The sequence below is a fragment of the Cotesia typhae genome, unplaced genomic scaffold, assembly GCF_013202065.1.
Source record: "Cotesia typhae breed Kobodo isofemale line unplaced genomic scaffold, CoteBio_Ctyphae contig_48, whole genome shotgun sequence".
Classification (NCBI taxonomy): domain Eukaryota; kingdom Metazoa; phylum Arthropoda; class Insecta; order Hymenoptera; family Braconidae; genus Cotesia; species Cotesia typhae.
In genome coordinates, this window is record NW_027423756.1 from 13,357,647 (window position 1) to 13,378,774 (window position 21,128).

Genomic DNA, 21,128 nt, shown 5'->3' on the forward strand with positions numbered 1-21,128 from the left:
AACCGTTCATTAAGGACGTCGACCACATTGAGGTGATTCCCCTCGAGAGTGTCTTCAGACTTTATTTTTATATAAATTTATTATTTTTTCAGACTTTATTTTTTATTAATTAATTAATTATTTATTTATTTATTTATTTTATTAATGTGACACAAGGGTTGTGGTGAACGTGAAGAGTGAGATATATATATATAAATAAATAAATAAATAAATAAATAAATAAATATATATATATATATATATATATATATATATATATATATATATATATATATATATATATATATATATTTATATATTTATATATTTATAAATGTAATTTTGGTGGAAGTGTTTTGTTACCGAAGAAAACTCTTAGGATAAGAGACTTGCGGCTATTTAACAAAATAATTAAGACTTTGGATTAAATCACTGAGATTAATTGGAGATTTTTAATTAATTAGACATGACAATTGGCTCAAGGGTTATTTAAGGACAATTTTTTGCAGTCGTTTTACCGAGGTAAGTCATTTATTCAAAATGATTTATTTATTTATTGAGTAATAATTAAAAGAAGAAATATTAATTTTGATTTATAATAGCTTGAGTAAGAAAGTACATAACCTACGGTCGACTCTTCCGTAACTTTTTGCCGGCTTCTCAGATCCAAGGTCATAATACAAAAAGAGGGCTTAACTATTTGCTAAGCTCGAAGGTCGAGATATCGAAAGTGTTGTCGAGAGTCTATTGCTAGCTTAAAAAAAAAAAAAGTAATAGTTATTTGGCAATCTTTAATAATTCTCAGGCTTAGATTTAGATTTAAACTCTGTAGGGTCTGGTCTATTCTAACCGACTAACAAGATCTTATTTTTTTATCATCATTATTATTATAATTTACAACAGAAATTATGTTGAAATTTACCTAGTCGTTGGCAAAGATCTGTTGGCCTTCGTTCAAACCCAAGGACTCCTAAAAATTAATCTACAACTATTTTTTTTATTTCGTAATTCGCAATGAAATTTACTCTGTGAAGAGACCGGTTACGAAAGACAAATATACATAACACACCGCAGGTATAATATATAAATGTATAAATGTATTAATGTATATTGTATGACGAAAAAATATTTAAAAATTGCAGAATTAATTTGCTACATTAGATAATTATAAATTCGGGCTTGTGTAATTCACTTTTACTTAATCTCCGGTTTATTATTATTATTATTATTAAAGTGTAACTTGGTGAATTATCCTCAAGGTTAAAGCAAAATTTAACAGGATAAAATTCAAAAGAGATATTGATGACTAGTGGCGTAATTCTAGGAAGAAAAGACAAGAGACCGTTAAATCTACGCTACGCATTTCCTAATATGATATAACAGAGTACCGTTGCTTTTGGAGTGTAAGATAAAAGAGCAGACTGAAATAAGAAGAGTAGTCGAAAATAAAAGGAGTAAACGGAGGAAGCACCCGCTTACATTTGGTAGATTCATTGGGGAACAGCTCTTTGCTTGAACGGATCCTAAGGTGAGCGCCAACGGGATTTTGTTCGAAGAAAAAGAAAAAAAAAATATTCTGTTACCGCACGGTAAAAAATTTAAGGAAAATAAATAAATAGTCTCACTCTCGGCAATAGTTTTTTTTATCAGGGAGTACAGCAAGCCGTGGTGTTGTTGTTGTAAAGGAGCAGGGAAGAAATAAGAAAATGAAAGGGCCTTCGAATGAAATAACGGACTTACTGAGTGGAGGATGAGACGGAAATACGAAGGCCATTGTTCGATCCGGATATTAATTTATATAAAAAAAAACTCTCAGGATTTTATTGTATTTGCCATATGCTGGTATTTAAGGCTGTTTATATTTTTTTGGCCATTGAACTCTGCCCATTCGGAGACACTGAGGCGTCAGGAGTTAAATTAAATTAAATCAAGTAGAGTAGAATTTTTATTTACTCTACTTGAAAGAAAATTGATTAAATTAAAATTAATTTTTTTTTTTACTTTTAAAATGACTTTTAATTGTTCTTCCCTCGGCTAATGATGTTCCCGACTGACAATGGGTTCAAACGGCGTTAATATCCTATCTGGATAGAGAATCCGGCTGGAAAACAAACAAATGGATAAATGAACTCCAAAGGCACTTGTACAGTGTAATGTTTAATATAATGTGACATAACGGTATCTCCGGTGTCAAGGGAATTCAGTTGAAAGATACAAATTGCTATCTCTTATTCGGGGAGGGGGTGCTCATGACAGAACGACCAGGACATTTACCACCACACCGCCAGGGTCGAACAATCACCAAGAACACTCGAGTGGGGGGTCCTTTTATTATTATTGGAACGGTCATTGCACTTTTTAGATGAGACGCCAATCGAAAGGATCTTTATTATTTTTTTCAGAATATTCCGGAATTTATGATATTAATTGATTTATTTATTTTTCGGATTCTCTGCGCAGAGCAGTCATTGTGCCAAATACCGTTATCACCATCAAAGCCTATCTATTTTATCATTCTGCTTTATTACATTAATTTCCTACGTCTTATTTTCTAATTTTGCTTTTAAATCATTTAATTATTATTCTAATTTAAATCAATTCAAAAATTTACATATTAATTTGCATTTATAGAAAAAATTAACTTGATTTGAGAGAAGAAATTTTTTTAACCAAGATGAATATGAAAATCTTTAGTCAAAATTATTAAATTTTATTTAATTTAAAAATAATTTTTTCTCATAAATTAAATACAATTTTTGAAAGCAAAAATTCTTATTTATTGATATATATATATATATATATATATATATATATATATATATATATATATATATATATATATATATATATTTATTTTAATGTTTGTAAAAAACTAAGAATATATTTAATAAAATTTTTTGAAACAATTAAAACTTTAAATAAAAATTTGTATTTTAATCAAGCAAAATTGTGAAAAATTGTATCAAAAATTTAATTAATTAAAAAAAAATCCAAATTACAAGTGCAGCTTACCTAGGCATTACCAATCCGCAATTAAAAATATTTATCCACATAAATATAAAAACATAAGATTATAGAGGATGATATAAAAGAATAGACTTGGCGATGGTGGCTGTGGTGGTGGTCGTCACAAGACCAACGCAGGAGAGCCGACTATATATAATATATAATACTTATACTACGACCGGGAAGTCAATGACCGTTCTACATTGACGCGTTGCGCTGAGTGCCGCACGAGTTGAGTAAAGTCACGGCCAGCCGTCAGCCGTGAGATTCCTTTCGTACAATATATCTATATATAAATATAAATATTAAGGTGTATAAAAATATGTACGTACACATATGCTTCTTTTCTTCTCTGCCTTCTTCTTAATTACCCTAATTTTGGCAAAATTGTCATTCAGGAGGACCGCAATGATGGCGCGCTCAGGACCTGAAACAAAAATCAGTCTTGTTGATTGTAAAAAAATTTTTTTTCGGAAGAAATGATATTTAAGTAAAATAAATAGTTAAATTTCAGCCGTAATACTCGCGGCAACTACGTATTTGTATACTTATTCGTTATATAAGGTGAAAGGGCGCTGCGGCATTGACATTGACGTCTTGAGAGTGTATAATTCCAATGCGGAAACGAAAAATTCGATTATTTAATCTCTTTCGCAACTCTACTGCAGGTTATTTACCCTTTTATTATAATTATAATTGTGCTTTATATTTTATCCTTGTTAATGGCTTCAAAAAATCTAGTAATTAATTTAATTAATAGCGGCTGTTATCGTTTACTTGTTTGTATATTAATGATGCAATTTAGAGAGAAATGAAAAGAGATTAAAAAAAAAAAAAAAAAATTGAACCGAGTGAATTATTTATGGAAATGGTATTTGCGAGAATATAATAATAAAAAATCAGCAACTAACGGATTTTACAATGAGAAAGATGGGTCTAGGAAAAGGAAAGAGTCGAAGAAAAAGGAATCAAGTGTAAGCGAGAGACAGCGATTTTAACTAGGTTAGAAAGTAAGGTATCGATCTTCTATGCACTCAGAGTTAATTCAACCGGTAAAACTCTTTCCTACTTTACACATTTAAATACTTAAAAGTTTGTCTAGGTTTTTTTGGTGGTCATTCATAATTTGCCATCGGGTTATTGAGAAATTTTGTTGCTCTACTAAAGTTTTTTGGAATTGATTTTTATTTAAATCAAGATTACAATAAATTAATATATTTAAAATTGTTTAAAATTTTTTTTTTTTTTTCAATTTTTGGCAAATTTACAGTAATAATAAAACTTTTAAATATTTTATCACAGTTAAAAATTATTAATAAATTCTATCAATTTTTTTTTTAAATTGAAAAAAAAAAATTTTTAAAATCATTTTTTCGACTTGAACTATTCTAAGCCTTCTTCAACCAAAATAATTACCAATGATAAGGATAAAAAAAAAAGTAAAATTAAAACCTCTCAAAAAAAAAGCTTAGAGATAAGTGTTTAAAAAAAAAAAAAAAAAAAAGACTTGGATAACTCTGACGGCGTTGAAACAATATAATAACAAGGAAAATGAGAGAAGAAAAGAACAAAGTGAGTAAAGCTGCAATATCGACAAAGGTATCTGGGTTTTGCTTGGAGTTCAGGCCGTGTGAGGATGCCGCGTGCCGGTTAAACAAAGTGGGCTATTACAAAATGGGTTATGCAGCGCAAGAGTGCCAGGAGTTCAAAGACCTCGTAGCTTGTACTTGGTACGTGTTGCGAGTTTGCGAGAGTACCGCATTAAGTTAGCGAAATGATGTAGCGGCTCTTGCATATCTACGCCTTCACCGCTTCTTTCTCTTCGCTCATATATAATAATAATAATAATAATAATAATAATGTAATGTAATGTACTTAGTACATAAACACCGAATAATGATTAAAGCTCAAGCTCACACTTGCATTGTCTCTCCCTATCAGCGCACTTACAATGGACCATACAAAATCCATCCGTTCATTGAGTGCAGCTCGCCGTTTCGCACATCGTTGACTGTTACTACTTACAGCCGTTAAATCGTTATTTTTTAGCGCCTAAAAATAATTTTATTTAATTAATTATCGACAAGATTAATTAAAATACAATGCTGTATTTTATTACTCACGCTAAATTGAGTCCACAAAAAATAAAAAATAAAAAAAGTTATAAAAAAAAAGGAGCTAAGTGTAACTGTAAATGACATTCCATATCCACTAAAAGAATGATAATGAAAACGAGGAACCGAGGACGTTGGTATAATTCGCAGTCGATCGCACTAACAAGTTCAATGTCCTCCGGTGATCCTGTCGAGAAAGAAACGGAGAAAGAAAAAGAAAGATAGAGGAAGAACCAGAAAGAGAATTTGGCTTTGACGCACCCGAGAAAAAGTACATTGATCTTTACCAAGGGAGCCTGCCAGGTATAAGAAGTATAAAAAGTATAAGAGGACCAACTGAGATGCTAATAATAATAAAAACCTGACAGAGACACCAAAATAAGATATTATCTTATTAATACCAATACAATAAATTATTCCAAGGAACTACTAGCTATATTTTATCTGTCTGCAGGATGTCAAATTAAAAATTAAACTCAAGCCCTTGGAATTAATGATAATATTTAGAGGTCAGAATAAAAAAATTCTCCCATTTGAATAACACGGAAAAAAAAAAAAAAAAAAAAAAATAACTTGAGTTTTGCTTTTTATTATTCGGCTAGAGACTATTCTGACACGTGTATCATCTTTAAATCGAATTTACGGGAGTTCGATGAACTCTCATCTCTCCCCTCCCGAGTTTTACAGATTCGAGGTCCTGCGGTCCAAAAATCCAATCTTTATCTCTCTTAGTTGCGCAATTTTTATTATTTTTGTTGTTTATTTTTTTTGATACAATGAATTTTTTCAACCGAAAATTCTGGCAAGTTTAGCGGATAAAAAAAGAGGCAAAGTCAACGACCTTTATTGTAGTGTAAAACTAAAATTCGGGTGGCCGGCTGGCGTTGCGGTCTTACGAGACCGAAAATGAATTCGGTTTTACTTTTGGCCGGGCCACTGATACCAGTCTGATGTCTCGTGTGTTCCTTTCCCCTCACCGCCTTAACTTACTTCAAACGGGACTCTGTATTCTGTATAGTACGTATATAGTATAACGGTTAAAGTTACATACCGAGTGTATGCACCAATGGTCAAAGTTAAATAAAAGCTCCTTATACGTTTTAATCCTTTTTTAAACGTATTTTGTAGATAAAATATAGATGTTATTTCTTATTGGTGGAAAAAATTTACATCACGAATCTAATAAATAGTCATGCACGGAGAAGAGTAAGAACAATCGGTATGCACTGATAATCGCGAACCGCCCAATATTGTCGTATAAATTGACATAAGTAACGTTACTATTATTTTACCGTATTAAATAAATCGCTGGGTAGAGAATATGTCTCTTTCTTTATTCACTTTTTTATTATTTTGTTTGTCTTTCTTTTTATCCCATTATTATTCCCCTGCAGTCTTTATGTTTTTGTTTTATCGCGTTTGTTTATAGTTATTATGTCTTTGCGGATCATGTGGGCTTTATATGTAACTAACAATCAGAGATTACTATTATACGTTGCGTAGGAAAACTGTTTTAACAGTTACAATCCGCTATTATGTAGCTTAGACTTAAGTATTGATTTTATTCCATTTCTTCTTTCGTTTAATTTTTTTTTTTTTTTTTTTTTTTTAATTAAAATTTCTTCTTTTAAATCAAATTAATTTAATAAATTATTAAAAGTTATCAATTAAAAAAATATTTACTGACTATTTTGCAATCCTTAAAACAAAAAAAACTTATATAAATGCATAACAAGTGTAATACATTAGGTAAAAGTTGTAATACTCCTACACGAAGGCCCAGCGTGAGTTTAAATTAATTGACTCGAAAAAAATATCATGACCGTTGACTTGATGAAGGATCAGTAAAAAAAAAAAAATCAGGAGTTTGAAAATTGAGAAAAGTTTCCAAAAAAGTAGAGAATATAAAATTGATTAAAAGGATACTTGTGGTCCAAGTCCAAGTCCAGATGGTGAGGCGATTACCAAGTGGGACAATGACCGGCAGAGACCTTCTTTCGAGCGCTTAACCGGACGAGTACAAACAGAATAAGTATTAAGTATAAGAGCAAAGAGAATGAAGGAACTTGTACTTGTAGTTAAGAAATAGAAGTGGTAAAAAAATAGGAAAGAAATTGAGAGGGGAAAAAACTAAAGACTGTAAATATATGGATAAAATATATTTTTATTGTATTATTAATGTAAAATGAAGAAACAAGTCTCGCTAATTCACTTATTCGTTACTTTTCCGGTTTACATTTGCCCACAATTGCCTACAACACCGATTACGGGAAATTTCTTGTGAATGTGATCAAGGTACAATGAACTCGATAAGAATTTATCCAGTTATATATGTTATATATATATATATATATCTACTAATAAATCTATTTATTTGTATACAGATGCCCCGATAATTAATTCCATTTAATTACAAAGAAATTATTAAGACATTGATTTATGCTATCGACAATCGACATAAAGCTATGACGCAGATATTATATGGGGAGTATTAGACTATATAGTTAATGATTTATTTAAAGGGAAAAAAAGGTCTATTGATTTGACGAGTCTTCGTAAGGACTTACGAGAGTGTAAAAACTATCATAGAAATGTTATCTGGTACACATGGAGTCAACTTCTTTTCGAGAAGTCTCGAGATCGACGACCTGAAGACGTATCTGGGTTAGTAGTCGTTGCCGATTCACGCGGAAATTCTTCGCTAGTCGCTCACTCGCACGGGCGAGATCGTTCAAGTGAACACTAAGAAATACGCGGAAAAGTGAAATTTTCATTCAGTACATCCCTACTTTTTTTTTTTTTTTTATTTATTATTTTATTGATAACAATAATCATCAATTTTTTATTTTAATTATTAATATTGATTTACAATTTTTCGTTTTGAATTTTTAGAAAAAAAATTTTTTTTATTTAAGTTGAGATTTTTTTTATATTCGCACAATTTAATTTAAATTCTCGCACCTTGAATTCAGAGAGGTCATTGAACTCAAGCCTAAACACCGATTAGGTCTACAGATTTCTACAAAGAATAAAAAAAAATATATATATATATATATATATATATATATATATATATATATATATATATATATATATATATTACCAATAAAATTTTCTTAACAAATAAATCCACTGATTTCTTCTTTACAAGAAAAATAATTAAAAAAAAAAAAATTCTATAATCTTCTTTTTTATTTATCTTTTTTTTTTTTTTTTTTTTTTTTAATATATAAATAACGTTGAACTTTATAAAGGGTTTTAACCCTCGATACCCTTAACTATTATTGCCACTTATTAGACTTTGATGTCTGGACGCACAGCGAAAATAACAGGACAAAGAAGAAAAAAATCCATACTATCAATTTAGCAAAACTGAATAATGGTAAAAAGTACAAAGCATAAAAATGTGTTTAACAATAGCCTTCTTTTGAAGTTTGAATCCTCGGGAAGAAAATGTTTAATAATATATTAATCTGCAATGAGAATATAAGATTGAAGAATCACGAGGGGATGAAAATCGAAAGAAAGTGATATTGATGTGAAAATGAGAGGGATTGTTGAGGGCGACTGTCGGGGGTGGACAGAAAACGGAAAGAGGGAGGGAGAGGGCGCTCTCAGCAGCGGGTCGATTGAAAGCGCAGGAGAAATGCACCACCATGTACATAATATGGGTTTTGCTGTACTGGCGCTGTCTCTGCCTCTTTCGTTACAGATATACCTACAATTTATATATTTATATATACACTGTATAACTTGAACATGCGCCACCAGCCAATACCAACGTAGGCCAGCCAAGGAAACTCGTGTTGGGCTAGGTCAGGTCTACCCGAGTTCCACACTGTGCCATCCGCGAAACCCTCGCGAGTTTGCCACTAAATTACACTTTTCTTATCGGGAATTTCATTAAATATATCCATTGTGCGCCATCATAAAATAAAACACTCCGAAATCATAAAATTAAACAATTCTCTTGAGTATTTTCATCTGAATTTGTTTAAAATAATTAAAATGAATTGCCAGTGATATGAAAAATTATTTTAAAAAAATTTTATCAGTTTAAATTTAGTGAAAAAAAAAATTTTTTTATCAAGTGATTTTTTAATTTAAATAGTTTATATTTTTTTTGGATATAAATAAAAAATTGAGCTGCAGTGTAAGTGTATTTACGTGGCCCAATAGGAAGGACATGCGCGGTGAAGAAAGAGAAAGGGAACTTGGATTTTTTTTAATCACTCTGAAAATTTTTGAATGGGCGACTCCCAAAAATCAAAAGTGATTTTATTATTATTTAAATTTAAAATTAAAATATTTCTTCCTTGACAACGACGCACAAAATTAGCAACGAAGATAAATAAGACTGATTGTAAACTATTTATTGAGTGTTTATTAACTGAATAAATAAAATTAACAAAAAATAATGACTGGGACGTTCTCCAGCCCACCGATGTCCTGATAATCGATAAGGGCCCTCAAAAACGTGTCGTAACACATCGATCGATCGGCAACTACTTTTTTATTTTATTTTATTAGTAAATGTTTAGAGTAATTAGACAATTTTATCTTAAAAGTATTGACGACATTTATAAAATTATAATTATAAAATCTAAGATTATTATTGTAAAAATGATCGATGAAATTTCTCTGAAAAATCACAGGATCACATAAGCTGATAAAGTTTTAAAATTTTTTAATTTTAAAGCTAAGGACTTTTGAGTCCTTTTAGTATCGATTTAGTAAAGTAAAAAGTGTATGTATTAATAAAGAGAATAATTGTTGTAATTATAAATGTGTAAAAATAGTAAAAACGGAAAGATATTTTGGTCGAAATCCTGGAGTTTATATTATCTTTCGCCCCTTTCCGCCCACATTTCCTCAACCCTCCGCCCAGTCCTCTCGCTTGCAGTCGATCAATGCATGGACGGGTTTCACTTTCGCGGTGTTTAACCGTGCAAGCTCGGTGCAGCGACGTCATATATTTTTTTAAATCTTTTCAATTAAAATTGCTGAAAGAAGAAATATTTTTTTTTTTTTTTTTCACTTTCAGTTGAATGAAACTTAAATAAATCCCAAATATATTTTTATTAATTATTCACAAGAAATGGAAAAAAAATTTTTTATTGGCTCAAATTTTTAATTAAACAATTATTAAAATGAAAATTATTCTGGGGATCAATTTAAATTGAGCTATGGGTAGCGTTAAAATTTTCTTTTTTTTTTTTTTTTTTTTTTTAATCAATTTGATATAAATTAATTATTATTGCGATTAATAATAAAAACAATATTTATAATTTTTGTTACAGTGAACAATGGAGGCTAGTGAGTGGGATCACGCGACCCTGAGGGAGGAGGAGTTTGAACTACACGCGGTTTACTTGGTACCGGATGTCTCGACGTCGGCGAACGAGTCGAATCGGGCGGAGGCATCACTACCGAGAAATCTTGTTCTGAAGCAATCTCAAGCACTTAATGATGTACGTATTTTCATTTTTAATATTTAAATAATTTAAATATTAATTTAAAAAATAAAATTAATTTTCAAAAGAAAAAATAGATAAAAATTTTCTATTTCAAGAAATGTTTTATCAAACTATTGACGTTAAACTTAACTCAGGGATATTTATAGTCAGAAATAATAAATAATTAAATGAATAAATTGCTAAAGTTCTATATTAAACTGAAAGGTCGAGCGTCATGTTATTTTTTGACGAATTTTATCGATTTAGATTAGCTAATAAATTTATAATATCAAGATAGTATAATTTCTGATTATTTTTAGTCGCTTTTATCTAATGATTCGGTTGATTTATTCAAGCTGACCTTTAGAGTTTAGGTTTTTATAATAGCAGCGTCTTTTATTTAATTCATAAAAATTAGCTCAATAGTTTGAAAATTTAAATAGAAGAACAAGAAGAAGAAATAAAGGTCGGAATTTTTTTTTGTAATAAAAAGTACAATTATTGCGGGTTTAGGTTTTGGGCGTATGGAGCACGAGTTACATCCCTAAAGGGACTCGTTTTGGACCTTTGGTCGGACAGCAATATACTAAAGATTCAGTACCTGTCGACGCGAACCGAAAGTACTTTTGGAGGGTAAGTTTCTTTTACTTATTAATTAATAATTATTTTTTTAATAGATTATTAATTTTTTTTTACAATAGGTCTATAAAAACAATGAGTTGTTCTACTACATCGACGGATACGATATCCAAAAATCAAATTGGATGAGATACGTGAACCCCGCGTACTCATCTGAGTCCCAAAATTTGATAGCATGTCAATACAAAGTAAGTTACTAAAAATTATACAACTGATTTATTTTTAATTAATTAATAAATTTATTTTTTAGATGAACATTTATTTTTACACAATTAAACCAATTTTACCGAACCAAGAATTGCTGGTGTGGTACTGTCGCGAGTTTGCGGAGAGATTAAACTATCCATTTACGGGTGAGCTTATGCTCCAGCGAATACGCCAACAAGTTCAACAATCGGCATTACCAATTAATGAAATACCTACTTCGTCAGATGTATCTATCTCATTAAGGTATTTTTAATTATTTTATTATTTAATTCCGTTAGGATTACGATGTAAAACTTTTTTTAAATTACATTTTTCATAAAAAATTAATATCTTTACATTTTATTTTAATTAATTAATTAAAAACTAATATTTTTAAAATAAAAGTTTCATTATAAAATATAAAAAAAAAAAAATTTTTTTATAAATATTTAAAATATTTTTCAGTGAAAGAATAACAATGAAAGATAAAGACTCAGTAATTTACGAGCGACGTTGCCAAATGACTCCTACAGAAGGTTCAGTGAGATCAGACGAGGGTTACCACTCAAACGGGTACCACGACGAGATCCTGACACCACCTCACGAGGAGAGCAGCGAGTCTGACTCTGAGAACAACTACGTGTTGGACTTTAGCAAAACGACAAGAACGATTTCATCAGGGTCGTCGCCGTTATCGCCTCCACCCGCGTTAAACAGCAGCAGTGTCATCAAGCAAGACACCGTAGTGATGAAAAACGAGTACCGAAAAGTAAAAATAAAAATAAGTAAGACCTACAACAACTTTCAGTCGAAGAATCAAGAGATGAAAGACAAGGAAGAAATCCAAGCAGTAACGCCGGAGATTCCCCAAAAGTCCGTGTCTCCTATTATTCAAAAAGCGACAATGATTTCCACCTCAGACGAGGTAGAAAAGAAGCCCAAGGCGTTTTATGAATTGGAGGTCAATTCAAAGGGCAACTCGCCTCCGATATTGACCACCGGCCGGACATCCTGCATGACCAGCCCCAGTAGCTCTATTTTGGAGAATATTCTTCTAAGGAGCAATATTGATAACAACAACAACAACAACAACAACAACAACAACAACAACACAAATATTCACCAGCTTCACAGTAATCATAACAACCATCTCCAAGCTCACAATCAAATCCACATAGACTCGGTGACTCCCCCGCCGTCTAGCCCCACGGAGATGGCTTACTCATACAAAAAGTCCCACAGGTACGGGAACATCCTGCCCTGCAGTCCAGATTCGAGTTCAAACTTGCCAGTCCCAGCAGAGTGCACCAGCTCGTTGATAAACTCAACCTGCAACGTCCCGATGCTCCAGAGCCCTGCGAACCTGCACTCCAGCACGGGGAGTCTCCTTCACCCGTGCAACTCCAGCAGCAACGGCTCCAATGGCCACTCAGTCGCTGGGAACATCCACTCCAGGACAATTCTGACTTCAACCACTAGCAACCTCCACCCTGCGACCAACAGTTGCCAGAATAAACTGAGAAGAAGGAGGAGAAGCCCGTCGCCGACCACAACAACCGCTCCGACGACGTCTTCGCCGTCGCTAGGACCATCCACGATCATGTACTCCAGCTCAAACGGCTCGCACACAGAGTCTAATTATGCAACTACGATAAATAATTCAAGTGTCTCGCCAATCCAATCCCCCTCGTATCCCTACGGGCTCTATCACCAAACCGGGAGCTCTCACCAGCACATTGCCCCGCTCTCGATCAACTGCTCGGCTTACTCGCCAACTCCCTCGAGCAACGTCTACGAGAGGAGTGACAGCAGGAGACACGAGCCCGCTGGCCATCAGCTGCCCACTTCCTCGACGATGCAGATAGACAACCAGGCTAATTTATTTGCCGGGACTCACAATCTTCATCTGGGTCATCATCCCGGGTTGACGATCCATGCCAACTCCTCCTCGCTCAACAGATACTCACCGGCGAGCTCTCTGTCTCCCGATGATCACGCTTGCTCACAGAGCGGTTCGCTCAGTCCTAATTCTCAAGGTTCTAGAGGATATCGGTCTCTCCCTTATCCGCTTAAGAAAAAAGATGGAAAGATGCACTATGAATGTAATGTTTGCTGCAAGACTTTTGGACAATTGTCTAATCTTAAGGTTCACCTCAGGACTCACTCAGGCGAAAGACCTTTCAAGTGTAATGTTTGTACTAAAAGCTTCACGCAGCTGGCGCATCTGCAGAAGCATCATTTGGTTCATACAGGTATTTTTTTTTTTTATATATATATATATATATATATATATTAATTTAAGAAGAAAATATTGGTCGGATAAAAAAATTTTACAAGTTTTGTTTAAAAAAATTTTTATACGACTAATATTTTAGCCGTGAGACTTAAAATTGATATTTAAAAATTACACATGGTATTTATATTAATTAATGAATTTATTTTTTTTTTTAAAAGGTGAAAAGCCGCACCAATGTGAAATATGTCAGAAAAGATTTAGCTCAACTTCGAATCTCAAGACCCACTTAAGATTACACTCAGGGCAGAAGCCGTATGCTTGTGACCTCTGTCCAGCAAAATTCACTCAGTTTGTTCATCTTAAGCTGCACAAACGATTGCACACCAATGAGCGACCTTACACGTGTCAGGGTTGCGACAAAAAGTATATAAGCGCTAGTGGTCTCAGGACCCACTGGAAAACCACCAGCTGCAGGCCAAATAATATTGAGGACGAGTTAGCTCTAGCTGCTGCTGTTGGTTCCCCGAATTATTACGAATACGGACCTGATGTTGGTAAGAATAATAATTTTTGATAAAATTAATAATCTCAATTTATTTATTTATTTTTTTTTATTTTAATTAATTGATTGATGAATTTTTGAATTTTTTTCCAGGTAATATGCAAAAAGACTGCGAGTTAGAGCACATAGAAAATTATGAAAGGCGTAATAGTGCACATTCAACGTCGTTACACAATTTGGACAATTCAGTGGGTCGACCGAGTGTTATAGAAACCTCTCAGCCACATATTATTGAATGTACTTAAGGGATTAATTAAAATAAATTAATCTCAGCTCCAAACTGTCCAATGTAATAATTGGATGCAATACCATGGGACCCTATGGCTTCGGATCTGCACAATCGGTGATAATTACTTCGAGTCTTATGCGCTAACGCAAGAAATACTCTCGAATTAATGGATATTTAAAAAGAATAAATAAATTTTTCTATAAATATTATTAATTTGAATAGAAAAAGAAAAGAAGAAATAATAAAACACCAATGCTTCCTTAATTAAATATTTTTAATGCTAAATAATTTTTTTACTCTTATAATTATCTTATATCCACATAATTCGATGATATATTTTTCTTGCGTTATTTATAATATATAAATTTTGTATAATAGAGTACTTAATTATCTCCAATTGGCGGATTTTGTCGGCACCCGCCAGTATTTATAAAATTAAAATTTTTTTTAAATTAAAACAAGAAATAAGAAGTGATAAATTGATGATTTTAAAAAAGGATGATCAAGAGGGCTAAAAGTTTAAAAAAAAAAAACCAGTGACGACACGACTGCAACTATACGAGACCTGTACCTGTATATACTATTATAAGGGATAATTGTAATCAGTAATATAGGAAGATAATAATATTATAAAGTACACAATAAATATATATATATATATATATATATATATATATATATATATATATATATATATATATATAAATATAAATATAAATATATTATTATTATTATTATTATTATTATTATTATTATTATTATTATTATTATTATTATTACTGTTAATATTATTTAATTATTATTTGTATTGTCGGTTGGCCAAACGGTAGGCTGTATACTATTGAAGTAATTAATTATTTATTAACTTCTTAACAGACACATAAATCACCACTTATATACATTCACGTTATATATCAATTTATATACTCATGATGTAAATATATTTTTTATCAAGATATATATATATATATATATATATATATATATATATATATATATATATATATATATATATATATATATATATATATCTTATTATTTAACTCTTATAAAATTGAAATTAAAAACCAATCAGTATTTTCAACTAATTTTTTGTTATAATTTAAATTGTTTATTTTTTTAGTCTTTTAAATTATTACTAAAACTTTTATTTTATTAAATATATTTATTGATATAAATTCTTCCATTATTTTTTCATTTATTAATCTCAATTATTTTATAAATAATCATATATTGGACACACTTCCATTAATATTTAAGCATACTCTTCTGTGACTCTTCACTAGATCTTTAGTTTACTGATGTATACAGTCTACCGCTTAAAAAAGTAAAAAAAAAAAACGAAAACGTGCTTACAGATATTTTCATAGATAAGTGATTTAATTTATTTAAATTTCAATTGGGTTTAATTATTAATTTTATTATTGTAAGAAGAAATCATTTATGTGGATAATTAATGAGAAGAAATAAAATTTAATTATATTTGATAGAATGTTAGATATCAAATCGCTCTTCTATGATAATATTTCCAAGACGAATTCGCAGACTGATATTAATACAGCTGTTGGAGCTCACATTTTTACACTAAAAGTGTAAATTTAAAATTAAAATGCAATAACGAGGATCTCTTATTAAAGAAGAAATAAAAATTTTATCAGTGCGCTATAAAAAAGAAGAAAAAAAAATATAAATAAATTATTTTTCTTATCAATCGATAAATACTTGATTATTTTTTTTGTAAAATTAAAAATTTTTGCGTACCTATTTTTTTTATTTTAAATAAATTACTCATAAAGACTTTTATTAAAAATGCAACAGGCAACGTGGATGATTCAGGCACTCCACGGGATGCCCAAGCAAAAAAAAAAAAAAAAAAAAAAAAAAAAAAAAAAAAAAAACACCATTAAACGACCCAATAATTGTTTTAAAAAATTTATCATTTGTTATTAAAATGTTCACGCACTGCCGTAAATTCTGTATAATAATTGACAAAGCAGAGAGTGTGTTTTTTATTTTAAAAATTTATTCGCAAATAATTTAAATGCTCAAAAAATAAATAAAAAGGATCAAATAATAAATGAATAAATATTTATATACACATAAATATAATTTTTACCTTGTCAATATTTTTCAGAGTATAACAAGTGCTTGTACATTTTTCTAGTCGTATAAATACTCTTGGAATCGGCAATTTTATTAAGCCAATAATATTAATTATTAAAGTTACGATAAATAATAAAACAAAAATAGCGCAAAATAGAAATGAGTTGGAAAAAAAAAATAAATAAATAAATAAATAAATATAGAAACAGTTTAAAGCATAAGGAGGCTTCCAAAAAATATACCAAAATACATTTTCTTCCAGTACATTAATAAATACTCGAATAATGTCAATTACAAAAGCTAATAAAATAATGGATAAAATAAAAATTGACTTTTTAAAAATATTATCAAACTAAACTGCTTCCAGAGGCCGTTAACGCGACGCTAAAAAAAAAAAAAAAAAAAAATAAAATAAAATAAAATAAAATAAAATTATTAATTATGAAAAATCATTCTGTGAATTGCCTCGACTCGCTACCTTGCCTGCAAAAAGCGCACTCTCATTATATGTTATAAAAGAAAAATTTTAATGCAAGAAGAAATGTTAATCGTATGAAAAATGCTAAAGACCATGTAAATATGCTGAAAGTAGTAAACTATTAAGTGGAAGCAAGGCGACTACTCGCTTACCTCGGTAACAAATAAGCAATATTTTATTCTTATCATCTTTTTGAGTAAAAAGGATAAAATTTAATTTTTAACAAAAAATCATGATAAACTCCAACCAATCTTGTACTTAAAAAAACACATTATGTACAATAGCGCATGTTCGTAATTAAAAATTTATAAAATTAAAATGTTAATTATCCTTACATTTGGTAAAAATAGTGAAGATAAAAAAAAAGGAAAAAAAATTGTTACGCATTTATTAATATTATAATTATCGAATAGGTAATGCTCAACTTAGCATTTGTTTCTTAAAAATAAAAAATAAAATAAATATATGGCTGTTGGATATTTACATATGCGTACTATTGTTTGTTATTTTTTTTATTTATTTAATTTTTTTTTTTTTTTTTTTTTTTTTTTTTTTTTTTTTTTTTAACGCAACACATGTGTATTTATTATTATAAGTTATGGAAAGGAATAATAATATTAAATTTGATATGTTTTGTAGCAAAAAGATAAAATTATTGAGTAAAGAAAAATATTTTCTTTTTTTTGTCACGTTTTAATAAATTGTATTGAAAAATTTTTCTACATTAACCAAAATTAATAGAATCATTAATTTACACTTACAAATATCAAAATTTATATAATTAGTATTTTTTATTATTATTATAATATCATTGAGATATTTAATTCATTTAATAAAATAATTTTATCAAATCAGTTTATAAAAAAAATTTTAAATGAAATTTCACGTCAGTTATAAATTTATATGTCAAATTACCGTTTCATTTTATATTTATATAATTTAGAGAAAAACTGTTAATATAAACGAACATCTACAACACAAATTTAAATAAGAAGCAATCATTTAAATTGCTTTCATACTTATTATTTAAATCCTAATCCTCGATACTGTAAATAATGATTTACATTCATGCAATATTGAGGATAATTTCTTATTGATAATTATAAAAATAATACAGTTTTTTTTTGTATTTTATAAATTGGAAAAAATTAGCTATTTATATTTAAAAGTTGGACATTTAACATCGTCTCATCTAATCGAATGTCTGAAAAAAAAATTTATTAATAAATTTTGTAGATTATAAATTTTTAATTAAATTTATTAGGCCGTAAGTAATATAAATAAATAATAAAATACCTTATCAAGGTATTGGACTGTCGGTACCACTTCCACTATTGGTACTAGCTTCATTTTTCGTAGCAGCTAACCGGTCAGCACGTTTTGTACTCTTGGACAAGGTAGCAACCTCTTTCAAAAGAGAAGAAATCTTAGATTGCATCGTCGCTACCTTATTTTCGTGCTCTTTTTCCGTCAGCTTCATTTTGTTGCGCAGTTCAGTTTCTGAGGTAAAATTTTTAGCTTTTAAATCGGTAATCTGCAATAAAAAAAAAAAAAATAACTAAGCAACAATTCATTTTATAAATTATAAATTAATAAAAAAAAATTGAGTAGCTACTTGTCTATCCTTCGTAAGTAATTGATTATCTTTCTGCGATAATTGTTTTTGTAAGTGAGCTATTTTTTCTTTGAGCTGCGTTACAGCGACCACGTGGTCAGAGCTGTTGGGATCATGAGGATCATGAACTCCGACCATTCTCGCAACTTTTAATGGAGTTGGTCCGTTCGCTTCTGCAGGCTCTGGTTGAGGTGGGAGCTTCGTTACATCAACACGATGCGGTCGCTTATTGTGTCCTTTTAATCTGTAAGATTTAAAAAATTATTTAATTAAAAATCCTTGTATTAAAAACAAAAAAAAATTTTTTATTACTTTTGTTCCTTGTGTTTAGATGCACGATCATGTGCAAGTTTCAAATGAGCTCTTCGGTCAGCGTCAGACTGTTTTGTTTTCGCCAACGCTCTCTTATACGCCAGCGTACATAGCCAGCATAGTAATTTACCATCAACCTAAATAAATAAATTCATCTATATTACCATTATTTAGGCTGCATTCGAAAATGCTCTATCTCTAAATACAGAATTAAAAAATGAACTTGTATTTTGTGAACTATTGACATTTTTAAAGATATAAGCTCATCCCGATATTACACTCATCAAGACCTTTCATTTAAGTACCCACATCAATTTTTCATATATTTATATATAACATATATATAAATATATGAAAAATATATAAAAATGCATGTGGGTATTCAAATGAAAGCTCTTGATGAGTGTAATATCGAGATGAGCTTAAATCTTTAAAAAAGTACTGTGCAACTTAACAAAATTTATTATTTAATAAAGCAAAATTTTATTTATTTACAGTTCACAGGTGACGGTAATCACATAGTGACTGCAAGGTTGCTCGTAAGTAAATAAATAAATAAATAAATAAAAAATAACCTTTTTATCTTCATCTTGTCTATCAAAAGCACACTTTTGTTTGCATTGCTCGCAAGTAACAGGTGGACCGTAGCGTTTTTCCGAGTTAGTACATCTTTGGCATTTGCTGCCAATGAACGCCGCGATGGTGTTACAGTACTCACAAGCCGATGGCTTGCCATAAGCCTTGACATTTTGCTCGCACTTCTTGCAAATCGTACAAGTGTTACCTTTTCTGTAAAAAAAAAAAAAAAAAAAAAAAAAAAAAAAAGCCAAAAAAAGCTCAAAATTTTTATTAAAATTTTTTTATTTTAATTTTTTTACTGATAAATATTTTTAAAAATATACTCACACTGTTTGTTGGAATTCTGTTCTGCAATAGGTACACTTAACCACTGGAAACGAACCACGACATTCCTAAATTAACAATATCGTATTATCCGATATTATATACTATTGTTTTAATTCAATTGCAATATAAAAATTTAAAATAAGCTTACTTATATTATATTATATTATATTTAATTGGATATATTTTGTTCTTATAAATAAATTATAAGCATTGAAATATTATACGCAAGCTTAATTTTTTTTATAACTTTTTTTTCACTCATGTAAACAAGAGACGTAACTTGTAAAATTCTAATATTAGCTGCGTCTCGTATACATATATATATATATATATATATATATATATATATATATATATATATATTTGATGTTTGTCAATGAGAAATGTCAAGAGTAGTTAACCAAAAAATATATATGTATGAAAGTCTGTCATTAAAAATATTTTTTTATTATTTTATCGAGGTTAAGAAAATAATTACAATTTTTTGAGTTAAGAAGAAATAAAAATAATATTTTTTAATAATTTACTTTGCACAGCTGTTGGCCAGGAGATAATTCTTCAAAGGGATGCCTCGCGAAACACCGTGAGCACGCAAATAACGCTTTCGCTTTATTAGAACTCATTTTTGAAATAATAAGTAAATATTTATGGTAATTATTCTTAAAATATTGGTCCTTTTATTTATACTATTTCTTCTTTATGATTATTGTGTTTTGTTTATATTTCAATGTACTTTTAGTTAATAATGCTTTGATCAAGGATTTCAATTACAATGTGTTTGGCAAAATATAAATTTCTATATTTTATGTACGTGAAGTGCGTTTAAGGACATTAATAAAATAAAAATATTAAATAAAACACTTATTAGATTTTCTACTAATTACAATTTTTAAATATAAATAAAGACGGAAGCACAATTAATAAATAAACTATTTTTTACAACACCAAACCCAATAAACTTGACTCGACATTAAGTATTAAGTGAAATTTCTATCTCACTCGCTATCCTGTTTTTTTCTCTCTCCTCTCATAAACCGACAGCACTCGCCAGTGCTGCCAAGTGCCAAATATTTGTAACCATTTGTAACTAAATCACCCCTTGTTTGCTCTTGGCATTAAAATGCAAATTATTATTTTAATTGTCAAGTTTTTTTTGCAGGTAATTTAATTTAATAATCATAATTTTTTTTTTTTTGTTTAATGAAAGATTAATAATAATAATCATACATTATTAATTGTTCTTAGTCGTAAAAATCATGTGGGTTAATTTACCGGTGTTATCTAATTAAAAAACGAATAAAATAATT

General features: G+C 29.6%; 2 protein-coding genes across 3 annotated transcripts; one reads left to right on the top strand and one right to left on the bottom strand.

Annotated features, from left to right (window-relative positions):
- Positions 1 to 58: 58 nt before the first annotated feature.
- On the top strand, positions 59 to 14,975 carry Blimp-1 (PR domain zinc finger protein 1). 2 transcript variants are annotated; one of them, XM_074246194.1, is made up of 9 exons: positions 59 to 176; positions 332 to 501; positions 10,400 to 10,570; positions 11,069 to 11,188; positions 11,257 to 11,382; positions 11,445 to 11,644; positions 11,846 to 13,632; positions 13,835 to 14,170; positions 14,272 to 14,975. In XM_074246194.1, the coding sequence occupies exons 3-9, from the start codon at positions 10,406 to 10,408 to the stop codon at positions 14,421 to 14,423; spliced, it is 2,886 nt and encodes a 961-aa protein (XP_074102295.1). In that variant the 5' UTR covers positions 59 to 176; positions 332 to 501; positions 10,400 to 10,405; the 3' UTR covers positions 14,424 to 14,975. The 2 variants fall into 2 exon arrangements, with proteins under 2 accessions (XP_074102295.1, XP_074102296.1); XM_074246195.1 differs by lacking the exons at positions 59 to 176; positions 332 to 501 and adding an exon at positions 8,939 to 9,846.
- Positions 14,976 to 17,864: 2,889 nt separating this feature from the next.
- On the bottom strand, positions 17,865 to 20,850 carry LOC141529692 (protein FAM76A). The gene is made up of 7 exons (XM_074246361.1): positions 20,349 to 20,850; positions 19,822 to 19,886; positions 19,491 to 19,704; positions 18,916 to 19,052; positions 18,604 to 18,847; positions 18,285 to 18,522; positions 17,865 to 18,192 (listed from the first exon to the last, which is right to left on the bottom strand). The coding sequence occupies exons 1-6, from the start codon at positions 20,442 to 20,444 to the stop codon at positions 18,289 to 18,291; spliced, it is 990 nt and encodes a 329-aa protein (XP_074102462.1). The 5' UTR covers positions 20,445 to 20,850; the 3' UTR covers positions 17,865 to 18,192; positions 18,285 to 18,288.
- Between the last annotated feature and the right edge of the window lie 278 nt (positions 20,851 to 21,128).